Source organism: Musa acuminata, chromosome BXJ3-9, assembly GCF_036884655.1.
Source record: "Musa acuminata AAA Group cultivar baxijiao chromosome BXJ3-9, Cavendish_Baxijiao_AAA, whole genome shotgun sequence".
Classification (NCBI taxonomy): domain Eukaryota; kingdom Viridiplantae; phylum Streptophyta; class Magnoliopsida; order Zingiberales; family Musaceae; genus Musa; species Musa acuminata.
In genome coordinates this window covers 5,653,991-5,673,829 of record NC_088357.1, presented here as the reverse complement: position 1 = coordinate 5,673,829, position 19,839 = coordinate 5,653,991, and the positions used below count along the sequence as shown (strand labels likewise).

Genomic DNA, 19,839 nt, shown 5'->3' with positions numbered 1-19,839 from the left:
TTTCCTATATAAATGTCTTATTAATAAGACTGGGATTCAAGTTCCTGCTTTAATAATTGATGAGATTTGACTGTAAACAAAGATTTCCATCACTTTGTTGTCAAAGGTAATATGAACTATCATGATCTTGATGTCACTGTAGATTTAGACATTGATGCATGAGCCTCTATTTTATTTTATTTTTTTATAATTTCTAGCCAATATGCTTCGCCAATACAAATGTGCGATTGTTCCCAACATTCATTTGTGAAAGATTTGCACCCTATGAATATTTATTTTTCAACACTACATATCATACGGCCAAGATCTTGCACCAGTCACCAATTTGTAGCCAATGTTGTAGAAAATTTTAAGACCATTAATTTAAGCAAAAGATTTAAATACTACCATATAGCATCATTAACATCAATTTATTTACCATTGTTGTAATAATATGTTGGGATAAATATCCTTATTTTTCTATTTTTAATCGTTTAGATAACTAGAAAAAAAAAATTGATTTGCAACTATCTAGAAACAATAACAGTATAATGCATGTAAATTTTATCCTATCAGTTCTGGAATCTATCTATTCACCCAAGTTTCTATAATTTGTACTGGTACTTCCTAACTCAATTATCATCATGAGCAGGATCATGTATCTGTGGGTAGGGAAAGATAGGGTTTGCTACCATCATCTAAGACGCCACTTTCCAAATCTACGATCGTATCAATCATATTTGATCTGTAGATCTCGGAATCCTTGCCGTCGACCTTCTACCCAGTGATTCCACGGACAACTGTTGATAGATCTACATCGGTGCTAGGTGCTGTTCGCCTGGTTGGACTCATCCAGGGTTCAGGAAGTCATCGTCAAATCGACAGCGTCCCACTCTCCCAACTAGTGTTATGCGAAGTCAGGAAAGCCTCACCGTCCAATGCACACGCGTCATGTATAAAGAACTACAGAAGTGCCACGTACTTAGAGTCTGCATCCATAAAAGCACAAGTGACGCGGTGGCTTCTTCTTGTTGGTCAGATCTTGGCGTGCATGGTGTGCGCGCACACGTGAACTCGCCTCACCTTCCGTCCGTCTCACGGGCAAAAGTGGAAGCGGCCCGCTGTCTCCGTCTCTTTCCTCCCCTGATCACGCCCAAAACCCTAGTTTTCTTCGGTGGTGGAATTAAGAAGAAACCCTCGATCCGCGTCGAGAACTCTCCATCCACCGGTCTTCTAAAAGGACACGATCCATTTCCTTGCCTCTTGGTTGTATTCCTGGGAGTAGGAAAAGGATCGGGTGGACTCAGATGAGAATTAGGCTGGTTTCCTCTCGCAAATCGTAGTTCTCGGGTGCAGGGATGCTAGTCCTGAGGCCGATCACGGTCGCCGGTCACATATGTTTCGGCGGATGAGATACCTCATCGGCCTGAACCCGAAGACCCCACCCACGAAGAGATTGCTCGATGCGAGGCCGCGGCGAGTTAAGTTCCAGCCGCCAGACATGCTAGAGACAGTCCACGAGATCGCCATCTACATTCATCGGTTCCATAACCTCGATCTCTTTCAGCAAGGGTAATGCTTTAAATTCTACTCCTTTTCCGTTTAATTTCATTGCGTGAGGAGAATTGTGAGCTTTTCAATCTGGACTTTTGGAAATACCTAATTTTGTTCTGGTTGGTTAAGCAGATGGTACCAGATAAAGATAAGTGCGCGGTGGGAAGACAGCAGCCTGCATTCTTGCGGTACTCCGTCCAGAGTTATTCAGTATGAAGGTACTTGTTTTAGATGCTCCGAGCAATGTTGTTGGTTTTCTAGATGCTACTTGAGTAGTCTCTTGATAGTGATGGTCGGTTTCGTCTTGTTGGTAGAAGTAGAACCAATATGATGCTTCATGTGGTTATGAGCGTAAATCTTGTTGTAGTATCTTCTAACAAGTTGGGTTGGTCAGCCGTTTGCATACATTTTTAGATAACGAGAAGTTGTGCCCAAATTTCAAGATCGAAACTTAAAAAATTGAAGTAATTAAATGTTTGATATATTGTGTGTGCCACTAATTGCGATAGTAGGCTGCTTAGGTCTTTGACAAGTATTGTTGTGTTGGCTATTGAACAGTAAAATTGCAGTTGTCATTATTATATCTGCTTATGAAGCAGATCCAACTGTACTGGATTTACATAAATCTTGGTCAGATATAAGTGGATCCGACTTAGAATCAAGTAGAACTATGCTAAATTTTCATAAATCCAGCCTCATTTCAACATGAAATTGGAAAATGCTTATCCATGGATCTATAAAGAGAGCCAAAATCCAAACATGGAATCATGACCTTAAGGTGAAGAAAGTTCCAGCACAATGCATTAATCAACAAAACTAAGTATAAAATTTGATTTGAGCTTCAGGTTTACGTTTCATTTGTGAAACACAGGGATGATTTCTTGAAACTTAAGCTTTATTTTCTTGTAATCAAAGTTATACTTGTAAAACACGAAGATTTGCATGTGAGAATGTAAGAGATTGAGAAGTTAGAGCAAATGAAAGAATGGAAAGGAGAGGGTATTGGATGATAAGAGTGGGAAAAAGGGATGGGAGTGTACTGGGATTTTTGGGTAGGTGGATTTCCTGTATAGCCTGGTACACTCAGAATGGTAAGCATACCAAGTGGTAAGTCATGTTCTTAACCAATTCAATAAAATTGTGTTTCAGTCCTTGAATAGGTAAAGATATTGCTTTGTACGGATCGACATGGTTAGTATTTCAGTCTTTGTCCCATAGTTTAATTTTAATAAATAAGAAACTTAGAAGTCTCTCCAGGATCTATATGTTATCTTAGAAATAGTTCTACTTATGACTCTGAAATCTAAATGCTTCCTATATAATTATCACTTAAATCAACTCAATTTTAAAGAAGAATAGGTAAAAAAATTCAAAGATTCATGTATGTCACAGTTCCCTTAGTTCGGCATTTTCGACTTATAGTAGAACCAACTTCCAAATCACTTCTAGGTTGGGATTTTAGTGGGTTAGCAACCATTTGACTACAACACAAATAGGTGGGTTTCAGGCATTGTTGCTGTTAGACATCTTTTGCACTTTAGTTCTATTTGTTGTCATATTAGTGGATCATTTAAATATCTTGCCTACTATATGCATAATCTTGTAATGTTTTACGCATATTTAACTCCAGAAAAGCTAATGGATTGTTTTCATGCATGATGTTTTTTGTATCATGTGTATTGACATTTTAGGTAAATTGTACAGCTCCCAACACAGTCTCAGATGACCTTTTGGGTGTTTGGAGAATTGATGATGCTGATCATAGTTTCTCTACCCAGCCATTCAAAATTAAATATGCTAGGCAGGATGTTCCTTTATCTGTTATGGTATCTTTCAATTTTGCCATAGGGAAGGATGAGGTTGGCATCACTCTTAACCTGTTGCTTGAAGTAATATTTATTTCCCAGATAATGACACCTTTGCACTTTTATTGCCAGAAACCATTAATATCTGCAGTTATACTAAAGTTTGAGCTCATGTATGCTCCAATTTTGGAAAATGGGTAAGCCAAAATTGTGATCATAGTTTATGAGCTTTGTGCTTGTTAGCTACTTGTTTTTATCCATGGTTAATTCATAGTGCTTATCATTGTTTCCAATGACAATTTAAATCTCTTATTTTTCTTCCTACAGCCATGAAATTCAGGCCTCTTTTGATATGATTCCAGTTGCTGTCCATGAATTCAAGATCCCTCCAAGAGCACTCTTTGGTCTGCATTCATACTGTCCTGTTCATTTTGATGCTTTCCATGCAGTGCTTGTTGATTTAAGTGTACACATTGTTTACCTGAAAGCTGGTGCTAGCACCCAAGAGAAGCTATCAAGGTTTGTGAAAGTTACTGTTTCATATTTACTAAAGTTTACTGCTATATTCTGTGTTATAATTTTGAATTTTGATGTATTGTAGTGCTTCTGTGACGATGGAACATATTTCTGATGAATACCATGAAGAACACAACCATGTAAGTATCCTTTGACTCAAGAAATTGCAAGTCTCTTGGTGTTATCTTTTATCTGGGATTTTCTCTTGGATTATGTGCAAGTTTCTTCTGAGGTTCTTGTAACCATTGATGATGATGTAAGATATATGAAAGGAGTAATCAGTTTCGCCATCAGAGAGAGATGCATGTTTTTTTTGGTGTAGTATTTTCTTGCAACATCAGTATGGTAGTTATATAAAAAATGCAAGGAACTAAGCTATTTTGATGCTTTTGGAATCCTATATAGAGAAGTATTAAAGAAACCATAGTGAGGGAAGTATTAAAGAAAAATGAGACTATTTATCTAAAGTCCATCAGCTTCTTTATGTAGAAGCTAAAGAAGCCCCATTATTTAGCATCGGGTATGCTGATCTTTTACTGCATGTTTGCTATATTGTGGACCATAGTATCTGTCATGCAATTTTTTTACAAATTTAAAGTTTAAGTGGCACATCCATGTTTGCTAAAATATCTTGATACAGTGATACCTAATTATTCATCCAAGTAAATATGTTCCTAACATGTTGAAGGTTTTCTTCTCCAACTGTTGAGTTGCTACAGTGGATATCATATCAAGCAAATGTTGGTGCATTGATCTTAAACTATAGAAGGTTAAGATGGATGGTTCTGTCAAAGGATGAATTTAGCATTATCTTGTATCTCTTTTTTTACTTCATTATGAAACTTGAAAGTTTATGGTTACTATGTGTTCTTTGGTTCACCTCAGTGGTAGGTTTTGAGGATATTAAAGTTGGATGGTCCATGTTCTCGTTCAAGCCCGGACTGGTATGTACCAGCCAATATGTACTGATCCGGGTGGAACGTTAAGCCTTAGTGTAAATTTTGAACATCATCGTGTGGTCTTTAAAATTTTGTTTAGTTTATTATTACATGCACATTTCTGCCCATCAAGTTGAGAACTTATCCTAAATAATTTGTGAATTGCTCTGGAATAGTCCCATGCATTTATCAACTGTGCATATATTTGTCATGCTTTTTTGCTTCAGATGTCCTGCATATGGCTGAATCATGGTATTTCTTTGCAGTTAGTGGGTCAGGGGTGGAGCTCAAAAGCAGTCGAAATTATTAAATCACTGTTAGTTTCACGCGAGCTACTTCTTGAAGAAATAAAAAACTTAAGCAAAGCATTGGGTCAAAGTATTGATGATTTGCAGTTTGCTGACCTAAATCTTGGAAGATTTGAGTTTATAGATTCTTCATTAAGGAATGATTTATCTACTGCAAATTCAGTCATTTCTGGATCAAAGGTGGGTGTTGGACATTTAGCTGGCATGCTACAGAATATTCTGGAGGTGCTTGTTTTGCTGCATTTCAATTGGAATTCTTATTTTACAGTGGAAAAACTCTTTATTTAAGATTTCTTACCAGTTTTTGTATCTGTTTATTTATGCAGAAATCAAATGGTACTGTTGATTTTGGCAATGATGTCATTTTCTACTCGTTGTCCAAGGATGAACTGTTGGATCTATTTTTCACTCTCGGCAACCAACTATCTTTTTTGTGGAATACGTTTTTGAAGTTCCATAGGTATTGTGGACTCAACGACTTCTAATCTTTCTTTCCCATTGGTTGACACAGAGACTTCTGGCCTCTGGAATGAATTGTTCTGAATTATGCATGTGATATGTTGAAATTGCATCTTTTACAATATCATCAATTTTGTTTTTTCTTTTTCCTTGACTTTGGAAATATAGTCAAGCTTTCTGTTATAGAATGAAGTGATCTAACATTTTCTTAGGGACTTTAAATGTTGATATGCTCGCATATAAGCTTTCTTCAATAGCTTTAGTGATAATTAGAGTGCAAAATTTATGTCAAACAATAGGGTAAAAAAATTTAAACAACAACATGAACCTAGTCAGGGTTCTCAATTTTGAAGTGTACTGCCCGGTATGGGTGGTACGTACCAGTCCGAGAGGATACCGGTATGCGGACCGCCCTCTATCAGGTGGTACCAGTGTTTTGATCGGTACCGAGGCGTATCGACCGGTGCTACCCCGGATTTTGACCATTATCGAGGCGTACCGATCGATATGCCCTGACATGGAAGGTGAAGGTATTTTTAAGGTTTTAGGGTGTACTGTCGGTATGCCCTGGCGTACCAACAGTACATACCGGTATGTACCGTACCGAGCAGAGCTCGGTATGCTGTTACGGACCGGGATTCAAAACCCTGAACCTAGTCAGATTATGTATGAATTTATCTGTTCGTTAAGTTTTATAGCCTGTAGAAGAAAAAAGAATGCTAAGATTTTTCCATTCTAGTTTTCCCAACATACAAGGAAAGCATGTGACATGTTACTGATGGTTTTCTGAATGTGAAATACTAATAATTAGAGATTCAAGAAGTGGAATGTTAAGTTCTTTGGCTTTAGTTTTAAGTTTTATGTCTTTAGTTTCATCAAATGCAATTTTGTTTCAGTCAATTTTTGGATGCATGTCAATTCAGAATATCAAGATGTATGTTACAAGAAAAGTTTATATCTAAAGATCGACAATGTTTACTATTTTTTAGAACATATGCAAACAAGCTTGTTTATTTTGTTCTAGGGTAAATAGAATTTCAATACTTGAGCATCTCCATGGTGTCTGGGCTATGAATCGTGAGGCAGAGTGGTCTATATGGTTGGTTTATTCCAAGATAGAAGTTCCCCATCGTTACATGAGAAGTGGAGCTGATGATCCTTCTCACCATGGAAAAGTAGTAGGTTTGAGGAAGTCCAGCGATGAGGTACTCTGCTATTTAATGTTTTAGCAGTTTCACTTAATGATAGACTTGTAACTATATCCAAGACTAATTTTGATCTATTGAAGATATTAAAAGAGTTCATTTTCTGTTATGTGCAGCCAGCTCAAAGTGCAACAACACGTGCTGAACTTCATCGGAAAAGTATTGCACAAATGAAAGTAAGATATCATAATTTTTTAAATCTTTAGTGCTTAACTTTATTTTGTTGAGATTTTAAATTTCATAGGTGTATGCAGATAAACAGCCACTCTATTCAAGACATGCATATATTTGGTGACCCTTCACGTGTTCCTGTTGTTCTAGTGGAACAGAAAGTCATTGATCTTCCTAACAATTCAGCCTGGCAGTCTTTGAATCAGAATGCTGCTGCAATACCTACAGCTTTTGGAAAAAATGGTGTACCCAGATTCACTCTGGAACCTAAGAGGAGTAATCGTGTGCTACGAGCAGTTGTGTTTGTGCATGGATTTCAGGCATGTTCTCCATCTTACTGGTAGTTATTTTCTTTATATACTTGTCATGTTAGCTTAGTAGTTTTCCTTGATATGTTTACAGATAATGTGTCTTTACTTTCATGGTCTTTTGTAACACTCCCAGAATCATGTTCTAAACTTGTAATAGTTGACTGTATGTGCATGTTTATGTGCTTCCTATTTGTTGTTGTCGTCAAATTCATCCTCTTAACTGCCTTCTGTTGCAGGATTTACATTAGCTGTCCATCCTATGCTCTATCCTAAGAACCAGTTTGACAATCTTCTTCCTCCTGTAAAATACTTGTTGCTATTTTATTCAAGTAATCTTTGTAAAGCAGGAACAAGAAACTTGTTGCTATTTGTGACTAAACCTTTTCTGTTATTGTCACTGTGTAATTAATGTCACTTCCATCCAGTATAATAAGTAATTAAGAATCACTTTGTATCAATATAACCACTAATGTCACATATAGTTTATCTTCATAAAACGTGATTGCTATATTTCTATCTAATGGCAAATTCCTAGAATTGGTGATATGGGAAAATTTCACATTTAAATACTGTTTAACTGCTGTTTACTCTAAAGAATGCTTGCGGACTTTAACTCCTCCATGGAAGGCTTAAGAAAGAGTAACTTTAGGTTGACATTAACAATTCCTTTGTCCATTCAGAATTGTGCTTGTCAATGTCCTCAATCAATGTTTTCATGGAAGTTACCTCTGCAGATTTTGTTATTTAGTTATTTAGTATCGAAGTTCTTTTAGTTCAATTTTTTAGAATTAGTGGAAAATTGAAACAAACTTATTGAGAAGCTTTGAGTTCCCTAGTCCTGGTTGAAATATGCTTTAGTCAATTGAAGGATTACAAGTGCATGGAATATAATCTGCAAAGAAACGGATCTAAAAGAACAAAGTTCATGAGGCTTCTGCCAATATGGGGTTTAGGTTCGATGTATGCAGTATTATCCCTAGAGATAGATAGCCTATTTCTGTGACTCAAACTTTAGTCACTCAGGTCACAGAAAAACAGCCTTACCAATATACGAAGGTTTGTCTTTTTCGGAGATACAGAAATTACAACTTGAAATTTTGGTTTAGCCACATGCTTGTTGTACATGGTTCTGCTATTAAAATCTGCTAAACTATTACCTTTGAATCCTGAACTAAAAAAATGGAGCTCAGAAAATCCTTGGATATCACTTGGGAAGGGCTATAATTCTACCTAGTGTCAGGATCCTGTTTTTTACCCGAACTACAATGATCTGGCTGTCGATAGATATTGTCACTGGACTATGCAGAGTTCATTTTCAAGATTTCTGTCTTCTCTTATTGACTTTGCGAGTAACAAAAAGATGAAACCCAAATTACTGATGACAACTCTCATAAACCAATATCTAAAGACAATAAAGATTATTCCGAAAATTTTATATAATTTTTTTAAAAAAATCTTAAAATTCATCGAACTAAAAGATAAAAGACTTGACTCTTGGATTGTGATGCATTAGTTGCAGGCCATATCAAACTAAAAAATATAGAGTTTAGAAGATCCTAATGCAATGCAGTGATAGTGCTGATTGCAAGAAAACACAGAAAGCATGCTGATAAACTCAATCTTTTAGTTGAGTTGTTTTATAACCATGATCTCTGTTTATCCTAGATTGTATTGAATTGTATGATTTGTTTCGTACATCGTACTGCATATGCAAAATTGCAATCTTCATGTGTTTTAACCACAAAGTGGACTCTTAAATAAGATTAAGATTTCTCTGCATCATTAGTCTAGCAGGTTGGTTGACTTTTTGTACACTTGATCTATGCCATAATAGGGGCACCATCTGGATTTACGGCTTGTTCGGAACCAATGGCTTCTGATAGATCCTGGAGCTGAATGTCTTATGTCAGAAGCTAATGAAGAAAAAACAACCGGAGATTTTAGAGAAATGGGTAGTAGGTTGGCTGAAGAAGTAATCACCTTCCTTAGAAAGAAGATGGATAGACTTTCAAGATATGGAGGCTGTAAAGACATAAAGCTTAGCTTTGTTGGGCATTCTATTGGAAACATCATCATAAGGAGTGCCTTAACAGGTAATTACCCATACATCCACAGTTCTGTGTAAATATCCATTCTAATACAGTTTTCCTAATAGCTGTGTGGCATTTGCAATTTTGCAGAGAGTGTAATGGCACCTTTCTTGAAGCACTTGTATACATATATATCAATATCCGGGCCACATTTAGGGTACTGGTACAGCTCAAATTCATTGTTTAATTCAGGATTGTGGCTTATGAAAAAACTCAAGGGAGCTCAGTGCATTCATCAACTTACTTTTACTGATGATCCAGATCTCCAAAATACATTTTTTTATAAGCTTTGTAAGGTAATAAAGCACTACAAAATTTAATTATTGCAGGAAGTTCCACATAATATAACAAACTATAGTAGAGAGGCATGCTTTTTAACTACAAAGATTTTGAAATTTTACTTCACATGCTTTGTTGATATTAAACTTTGAATGTAACTATGTTGTTTATTTTTCTGTTAAGTGTATTTATCTATAAAATTTCTAAGAAAGACAAATACGGACACTATACAAAATATGCTAGCCCTCATAAAAACTTGGTTATTACTGTTTCTGTTCCTTTTATCACTCCTAGCTATTGTCATCAATTAATTATTCTCCACTGTTTCTGTTCTTTTTCTCTAGTTCTTGGGTTATACATCTCTTTTTCTCTAAATTAAAGAAGCCTCATTGTTTTCTTGCATGTGCTTGTAATTATCAGGTCTCTTATATGTTTTCTTATCCTTTTGCAGCAGAAGACACTAGAAAATTTCAAAAACATTATCCTGTTATCCTCCCCACAGGTAATATGTTCTATAAAATATTTAAAATACATATTTCTATTTCCATTTGAGTTGGTCGTTGATTTATATAATCATGGAATATTGTCAATTATACAAAGATAATGTGGGTTTATTCAATTGAAATTTATATGATCTGTCACATTATACGTCCAAAACTATGAATTGGTTTTATATTGACAAAGGCCTAGATAAATGGTAACAGCAAACAAGGTTTGAAATTTCGTACCGTACCGGAGTTTCGACGATCTCTCGGTACGGTACGGAACGGTATACCGCTCGGTATACCGAGCGGTATACCGAGTGATATATGTATATATATATATTATATATATATATTTTTTATTGGCCGACGTCGCATCGCCTCGGCGACGTCGCCTTTTCCTTCCCCACACGGGGCGACGTCGCCGAGGCGACGTTTATTTAATATATATATATATATATATATATATATATATATATATATATATATATATATATATATATATATATATATATATATATATATAGCGACGTCGCCGAAAAAGGCGACGTCGTGTCGCCTCGGCGACGTCTCCGAAAAAGGCGACGTCGTGTCGCCTCGGCGACGTCGCCGAGAAAGGCGCTGCGTTACCGCCCGTTACCGAATGGTACCGGGCGGTAACGGTCGAAATTTCGACCGTTACCGCCCGATATTACCCGTAACGGCCGATACGGGATATTTTTGTGTGTACCGCCCGGTAGGGGGCGGTCCGCGTACCGGTCGCCTCTCGGACCGGTACGTACCGCCCGTACCGGGCGGTACGATTCGGTAAGTAAAACCTTGACAGCAAACACCTTGATTTGCAATTCGTAGCAAAAGTTCTAGTTCTCTCTCCCTCTCTTTGTATTTATCTTTCTCTTTCTTTTTGAGTGAAACCTTTTTAAAATACTTACTGGAATTAGAAGTCTAAAGTTGGTGCATGTGAATTTCGGATTCTCCATTTGGCTACATTGTCTTGATTTGGTTTTAGTTTTCTGCATTATGTGTGATACAATAATGACCACCACATTGGGCTATTTTAACACTTAGCGCCTTGGCTTACGGATAAAAAACAGTTAGGTATATAATTAAGTCCAGCTTCATGTTTGCAAAGTAAGTGCAATCTTCTTGCAACGCATTTCATGGTTTCAAACCTCAGTGCCAGTCCCTGTGCCACTACCAAATTTTCTATAATGCATTTCAAGGTTTTGATTTTCCAGTATGGGTCTCATACCACTATCCTGTTGGACCAAGACAATCCAACCACTACCCTATTAGACTAGTATGGATGAAATGGTGGTTCATTTGCTGTATATAATAAGAGAAAAGGAGCAAAAGGCCCTCTGCTGCCTCCTCACAATATTGAGAGAGTTCAAAGGCCCTAATCACTGTTGTAGCTTTTGCCTTTGCTACCACCACCTCATCCCTTTGACATCGCCTTCACCAAGGTCATCAGAGTGAATTGAAAGAGTGGGAGGGAGAGAGCTGTAGGTCAATAAATTCAAATCGATTGGTTGACACGGAGCAGTTGAAACTTGAAAGTATATAAAATTTGAATCGGTTTAAGGTCCATTAGCATATTGGTTGGCATTAGTCGGGCTAATTATACTAGTTAAACCTCTTTAGTATTTTGGTCTCTAGATTTAAAAATTTACATTAGAATCCATATAGTTATGAAAATGAAACATCTAACTCTATTTATCCTAACGTCGTCGGTTTTACCAATAGAAGCACGAAAACGATGGAAAAAAAAATAATTTTAACATCCCAGTTCTGTTTTCGATGGTGACGAAAGGTGGTGCCATTGAGGGCTGCGGGTGGCCCTTGTAGATAAGGGAGAGCGGTGATGAGAGGTGAAGCAAACGGAGAGAAGGAAGAGAACGATGTAGATGTCAACATTTTCATCTACGTTGGCGTCACTTGGCAACTATGTCGGCGCCAACGCAGATGCAGATGTAGAGCGTCGCTCAGCATCTGCATTAGCGTCGACGCTGATGCAGATGCAGATGCAGATGCAAATGCAGAGTGACGTCCCTCTGCATCTGCGTCGGCGTTGACAACGATACGGGGAACGGTGGCGCCACTGTACATTTGTGTCGGCACTGTTACAGATGCCAAGTGATGCTCTACATTTATGTCGATGCCGATGCAGATGTAGAGCATCGGCATCTACGTCATCCTCTTCCTCTCCCTTTGCCTCACCTCTCACCACCTCTCTCTACTCAACCACAATAGTCACCCGCGGCGTCCAACGGCACCATCATCTGCCACCACCAATGTCATCCGTCACCACCAAAAACGTAACTGGGACGTTGAAATTATTTTTTTGTCCATCGTTTTCATTCTTCATTGATAAAACTGACGGCGTTAGGGTAAATGGAGCTAGATGTTTCACTTTCATAACTATAGGGATTCCAATATAATTTTTTTAAGTTTGGTAACCGAGATATTAAAGAGGTTTAACTGTAAGGGATAATTTGTAATTAGCCCGCATTAGTTAGTCTGTAGTTAGATCCATGCTCAAACTGGTATGAACATGTGTACTCACTGATAGACCAAGTTAATTGAAACCATGATATTTTTATTTTGTTTTACATTTGATGGCACCATTATTCCCTATTGCTATACTTATTCTCAAACTAGGGTTTTTGACAGTGACATCAGATTATCGTGTGTGATAGCTTATTCATTGATTATAATTTTTTAGAAAAAAATGCTCATTGCTTAAAGTTTTTCGAAATGATGAAAATGTTGTTTATTGGACGAGTGATCTAGGCATAAACAACTCATATCGGATTAGTTCATCATAGATACAACACCAATATTTGATCTCATTTATTTTTAAGAATGAGCAAGATGTCTTTTACTTAATAATAGATTGATGGATGAGAGTTTGACACCTACGTCAGTGCTTGGCATGTATATTAGGAACACACGAACATAGTCTATTGGTTCTTTGCTTTCTGATGGCAGTCCAGATGCCTGTCCTATCAATCCATTAACTTTCCATCTTTTCCATTATGTGCCCAAATTGTATGTTTATTGAGGAAACAGTTCTTTTTTTTTTAGTTTCTCACATTCATACATAATGCCAATATCGCATTTGTTTTCCTCTCTCAAACCTAAAAGGAAATGATTTTCTTATTTCTTTTTCCTTTATACCATTTAACAAATAATGAGTCTTTCCAAACATATTGATCTTTAGTCTTCTGTGTGCTTGCATTCAACAAATAATGAGTCTTTCCAAACATATTGATCTTCTGTCTTCTGTGTGCTTGCATTCTGTGGAAAATAACAACATGAAAACAAACTGCCATTTCTTTTGTATCCACTCTCTGATCTTCCTCCAGTCCTAAGCTGTATCTGTTGACACGATGTTTCTCCATACGCAAAATAAATGATTACACCTTGAGATTGCCTGAATATGTTTTCTATTTGCCAGGATGGTTATGTACCCTACCATTCTGCCAGAATTGAATCATGCCCGGCTTCCTCTTGGGATCAGTCAAAGAAGGCACATGTCTTCATGGAAATGCTCAACAATTGCTTGGATCAGATCCACGCTCCTTCATCTGAAAGGCGAGTACTTATGCGGTGCGATGTGAATTTTGACACATCTTCTCAAGGGAGAAACTTAAATACATTCATTGGGCGAGCAGCACACATAGAGTTTCTTGAGACTGACATGTTTGCCAAATTCATCATGTGGTCCTTCCCAGACTTCTTCCTCTAAAGACTGCGCTCGATCTTCTGTTCTCTCCTTTTTCCATCCGTCCCTTTTCCCCAACTAACATTAGGGAAGTCACTGACATGAAGAGCTGAGATGGCTTTTTGCAACTTGCTGGATCTGAAACGCATGGAGTGCACGGAGCTGGAGATGAAACACAAAGCAGTCTAATGTAGGTTGTATGGAGGAATCTTTTCCCCCCGAAAGCCTTGTATGTTAGTTCCTTCTTATATGAGTGTACATGTTGTAGCCCCACCTTTCTAACATATCTTATTCGGGTATAGGGTTCTGCAGGTGTTGTAAGGTAATCTGCGGCTGGTAAATGTAAGTATCATGTGCTTGCATAGGTAGCACAATTTCATAATAGTCTCTTGTTTGTCAACCAATTTGCAGTCGCACAATTTCATAATAGTCTCTTGTTTGTCAACCAATTTGCAGTCGCACAATTTCTTAAGTTATCGAAGTAGTGACAGCATCTTCTGATCGAGGGTTACTCCTCTCTCGTCGCCGTGTTTTGTGCCTTTAAATTGTTCTCTTCATATTTGAAATGTTCACAATTTTCATTGTTCTTACAAGGTGTTCTTTATTTATCATAATTTCTAAAACATCGAGTAAAACTGTGATCGAACTCATTGAGATGCTATCTTATTGTGCGTGTCACTTGCACAAATGGTGATGTATAGACGATTGCTATAATAGTAACGAACCACCACATATCATGCTTCGTACTGGAACTTGCTTTTAAGGCGACAGCTCGGCACACAACGTGAATCAATACAAATGTGGAATAATTCCGGTCGTATGCAAAAGTACATTAACACCAAACAACAATGTTCCTTAAATTTGATGTCCCCTTCAAATTGTAACCACAAGATATAAATAAAATTTTTTTAACATAATAAATAATTATTTTGTGTAACTTTTATAATATACCGACAATATTTAACAAGAATCGATATATAATATTTTTTTAAAATGACAATGCAACTAATCAAATTTCAGAACTATATCAAAATTAAATAATCAAATTTAGAAAATACGTTAAAAAAACATAATTTTATTAATAAAAAATTTAAAATATTAATAAATTATAAATTAAATTATACTGAATATAAATTTACTTACATTGTAAATATTTTAATGCATATGAACTTCAATCATGGATCGACCTTAAAATAAAATCTTTGCATACTCCTCTCTTGTAATCAACATGATAAAACATTAATTGACCTTCTTAAGGATCATGTAAAGTAATTTAAAAATTAAATGAAATGAGTTTAAAAAAAATTTAAAAATCTTCCATAAACATTGAAGGATCAAATTAACCATTTAAAATTAATTATTCAAATATTATCTATTTAAAATTAATTATTTATAAATGGCTTTTTATAATGAGCCCCTTCACATGCATAAGACGAGAACCCTATAAATTGCACGACACAAACAGTTAAATAGCTTTACAATCTATTTTAATCTTTGCATACTCAAACAAATTACTTTGGTTCTTGAAAAAAAAATTTTAAAAAAAATTGGTACATAAACACTACATTCAACAATAATCTTCTCTGTTGTGATACAAAATTTATCCTTCCATTTCCTATTACGATAGTAGGCTATTGCACTAGTAGTGGAACACAATTACGTTACTGAAGACATTCATGGACATCTTGATTTCTAAAATTCACCATGTCAGTCATGTACAAATACAATAAGATCTATTAGCAATATCTACCAGAATCACTAAAAAAGCAAGAAAGAACAACCAACAAGCATCAAAACCATACGATCAAGTCGCTCTGCACAACTTCGTTTCCTTCCAAGGGCGTTTTAAACGTTGAGAATTTTGTTAGGAGCTGAGAAGCATTACAAAGAACACATTGGCATCAAATCCATGCATAAATGTCACAAAAATACACATTGGCAACAAATACATGCATAAATGTCACCAAAAAACATAATAAATTTCAAGGTAATAGTTATACAAAGACTTTGGGCAAATAATAGAAAAGTGATCCTAATACTCGCATTAGACTCTAGCGACATCCATGGTGATGACCCCAGAAGGCTCCCTATAGAGAGAGGTGCCACAAGGTCCATGGATTCTTCAGCTAGGATACTCAGGATTCTTATATAATAAAATTCAAACACTAACATCGTTGAGGCCCTCAGATCTCATAGCTATAAAAGTTCATGGCAGCTCAAGTCATGGTATTTCTTGATGAGCATTTCACATGCATAAATGACAATGAATTGGCGATGATGATTATGATAGTAATGGCAGCAGTGATGGACAGGGAGGTGGAGATGGTGGTGGCAACGATGGTGGTGGTGGTGGTGATGACAAGATGAAAGCATGTAGAATAATGCTCAAAAGAAATAGCCATGTAGCAGCTCAAAATTAATTGGTTTCCATCATTGGGCCTCGTAAAATTTCCAACATGGCACAAACAAAAAAACAGTATCATGGTAAATAATCAACAAACACCAACTAATCATTCATAAAACTGCTATTGAATTCAGGTATATCATGCATCACCAAACTAGTGAACAGCATAAATCACTCAGCTAACCTTATCATACTTGAATGTTGACACAGTGGGGCACTAATTGGCCCATAGTATCACGACATTGGTTAGCGCAGACTGATGGTTGAATATTGACACTGATAACAGAGCAAAGATTGAAGTGTTTGCATAGAGCACTTCATACACAAAAGTGATCATAGTGATTTACTGAGCTAAACAAGAAGCATATTAATAAAACATTCAAGCAAGAAAAAGTTGTTATAAAGCATGACCATGTGTCAAACATAAATGTAGAATTGAACATCAACATTGTCTGATGCATAATCTGTCGTGAGTTTAATCACCTTATGATTAATCAAGTACTATAAAAATAACACCAATTAAAATGTCATGGCTCCAAACAATAAAGTTGTTGATAAAGCAAATGAATCTAAATAGAGTATGAATGTTATAAGAGGAACAGAGCAGTCATGTTCTTACCAATCCGACGTCAATGCTAGTAACAGGATAAGAACAAAGGGATACAATAGCGATCCAGAAGCTGCCTCAGACAAACAAACGAGAGAACAGGTAAAGCCATGATCGGACTGCCTAACGCATATTACAAATCATACTGTCATTTTCAGAGCAGTTTGCTTGAAAAAGAAGCAGACCTTGCTGAAATTAAAGTACAACAGGCAGCACTACAATTTTCCCAGAAATAATCTTTTCTAATGTAAAAAAATCATTTAGGTGCTTAATAGCCCTCAGATCTCATAGCTTTTTGCATTCACTGGCTCAATGTATGGCTTTTCATATGGAGCACCTTCGCACGCACGCATAAAGGGAAAAAGAGGAGAAGAAGAAGAAGAAGGAGATGATGATGATGATGATGATAACGATCATCGTCAACAAAAACAATGAGGTGACGAAGCGGCATGCGTCGATGCTCAACACTGAAAACCCACAAGCCTCTAAAGATTATTAGATTTTCCATCATCGGGCATCAATAGAAATGGAAAAAAGATATTAGCAAAAAGAATCGAAAGTCACATCAACAGAATCCATTAAAACTTATTCGAAGAATCCATTGAGTGATGAATCGCAAAACTTGTAGATAAACACACAAACAAATCAAGCAATAACCAAGCAAAATAACATGTTTTTCTTTATTTTTTATGACAAAAGAAGAGCAAGAGCCACATCAACGAAAATGTATAAGAAGCGAGAGAAAAGAATCAAAACCACATCAAATCTAGTGGAACCTATTCACGAAATCCATTTGTAAATGGATCCTAAAATGTCTAGATAAATACGTAAACAAGTATGCCATAACCACAAAAACAATTTTCTTTACTTTTAGAACAAGAATGGAATCAAAGATAGAATGTGAAGATCAAAATCTGGCTCTTCAGAAAATGAAATTAGATCCGACGGAGAAACGAAGAAACAAAAACTGCGGCAGGTGAGGGAGGAAGAAACCAAAAGACACAAGCCTAAACCCTAGCCGAAACGGTGAGTCTAACAACTATATAAAGATCCCTTTGATAAACTGACCCAAACCTTGTCGATATTCGCCAAACTGCCATCCACAAATACTTCAATGTTAGGAAATAAAAATAAAAATAATATCAATATAAATTTCGAATTATGATATATATATATATAGAGAAATATATATCAAGAATTATTTATGTTGACCCAACGACGACGAAATCCATGTGAGGATCCCATACATCAGACGCGGGATCCAAAAATAAAGAAAATTCTATATATCTGTGGAAAAGCAACATATTTTACCCATTAAATTTCAGTATACGATATATATTATTTTCAATATTCGAATACTTCACGAAAGGTGCTCTCTTTAGCTTTTATCTAACTAAACTCTACAAATTATAGTCGTAGCTTGAATTTTTTCTATCGATAGCAACTCGAGTAGACTTTTCTCATCATAGGGACAAACTCAAGGGACTCGTAGATTCTTGCTTCATTGATTCATTGGTTGAATAAGTGAATCAATCAAAACACATAAATCTTTTATTATAAATGAACAGCAGATGATATTTTAAACTTTTCAAGACCTAAAATGATTAAATTAGGAAATCACTTTTTACAAATTATATATATATATATTGCTAAATAACAACTATTTAATACAAATCAATTTAAAAAATACAGACCAGTTATACCACTTTTAGAGAAATATACAACCAAAGTGAGTCATTTCCTATAATACTTTTCACACCATAATATAATTAAATATTATTTTTTAAAAAAATTGACTGTATCTTGACACATTTTATAATCAAAATATGCAAACAAAAAAAATCTGAAAATGAGATTATATTTTGAAAATTTTACTAAATATTTGAAAGCACCTTAATATAAGCTGGATGTATGTGTTGCTAATACAGTATTTAATATGGTTTACATCATTTAAGAAATAGTATATCACTTAATTAAATATAAACCAACTAAACACAAAATAATAATCTACAGACATTTGTACAAAATATTCAAAACAACAAATGGAATGAATCAGTATAGAAGATGCTACTCATAGCTTCCATTTCTAATAGCATTCTTCAAATTTGATGCAGTTAGAAAATAATGACAATTTTTCTAATGATGCTACAAAATTAACAATAAAGTAAAAAAAAAACAATGTGTATAGCTGTGAAATCAAGAGTCTATGTTGGTTTCATATATGTTTTGGCAATAAAATGCCAATAAAACAGACCTTAGCATGATTACAGAGTTAGGAGCAACATTGTTAAATCTTATTCAGACTCCTTTTCTAGACAATGCTCCACCAAAATGTGCATATATACAGTCAAACAGAGAGAACCAAAGCACACTATAATCCTGACTTCTTGTGTGGCCATCCATGATGACCCTGCTCTTCTGAAAATTCTTTAATTGGTGTGATGCTAGGATTGCTCTTATATGACTTGGGTGAACAGAATTCAACTATGGAGTTAGACTCTGCTCATGGGAATAGTTAGCCCTCCTCGAACTCCACATTGATGGGAATTTCATACCCTGGCCAACCTCTTCCTCAAATATAAGCTCAAGGTACTAAAAGAGCTTCTGAATCTTAACAAGACAGAGGACTCAAACAACATTTCTAATCTGGCATAAAACTAAGGCACAGAATAATAGCGCATAGTTGCCATGCAATATCATCCGAACAAATTGACTGTCTTAAGTTCCAAAAAAGACGATAAAGAACTATTCTGGCACTTTAAAAAATCAATTTATATTTCATCTGAACTCAATACAAAGGCAACAAATAAATCGCTGATTCAAGCACAGTAGTAACCTTATCACACAAAAAATAATATGCATGCAGAAGTATTATTGGAACAGGAACAAAATTGTGTCATAACCATTCTTTCCTAGATGAAAGAGTCCGCTTAAAGAAGTAAAAAATAATAATATTATTAAGGCTAATTTAGCCAGAAAAGGATATAAGAAAAAAGCACCTGAG

General features: G+C 35.8%; 1 protein-coding gene across 4 annotated transcripts; it reads left to right on the top strand.

Moving 5' to 3' along the window:
• The first annotated feature begins 1,081 nt into the window (after positions 1–1,081).
• On the top strand, positions 1,082–14,273 carry LOC103997412 (uncharacterized). Of its 4 annotated transcripts, none has more exons than XM_009418619.3 (15): positions 1,082–1,551; positions 1,666–1,751; positions 3,238–3,392; positions 3,471–3,535; positions 3,666–3,857; positions 3,940–3,994; positions 5,059–5,280; positions 5,427–5,560; positions 6,584–6,764; positions 6,881–6,940; positions 7,019–7,255; positions 9,081–9,339; positions 9,427–9,632; positions 10,067–10,117; positions 13,558–14,273. In XM_009418619.3, exons 1-15 carry the CDS (start codon positions 1,376–1,378, stop codon positions 13,846–13,848), a joined length of 2,370 nt encoding a protein of 789 aa, XP_009416894.1. In that variant the 5' UTR covers positions 1,082–1,375; the 3' UTR covers positions 13,849–14,273. The 4 variants fall into 4 exon arrangements, with proteins under 4 accessions (XP_009416894.1, XP_009416893.1, XP_065023707.1 ...); XM_009418618.3 differs by having other exon boundaries at positions 5,059–5,325; XM_065167635.1 differs by having other exon boundaries at positions 1,232–1,551; positions 5,059–5,325; positions 10,070–10,117; positions 13,558–13,983.
• The last annotated feature ends 5,566 nt before the right edge of the window (positions 14,274–19,839 follow it).

Bases quoted from the DNA above. Each gene is read 5' to 3' on its own strand.
- LOC103997412 (XM_009418618.3), top strand. From the start codon at position 1,376: ATGTTTCGGCGGATGAGATACCTCATCGGCCTGAACCCGAAGACCCCA. The intron at 1,752-3,237 runs GTACTTGTTTTA...TAAATTGTACAG, and splicing joins CAGAGTTATTCAGTATGAAG to CTCCCAACACAGTCTCAGAT. The intron at 6,765-6,880 runs GTACTCTGCTAT...TGTTATGTGCAG, and splicing joins TGAGGAAGTCCAGCGATGAG to CCAGCTCAAAGTGCAACAAC.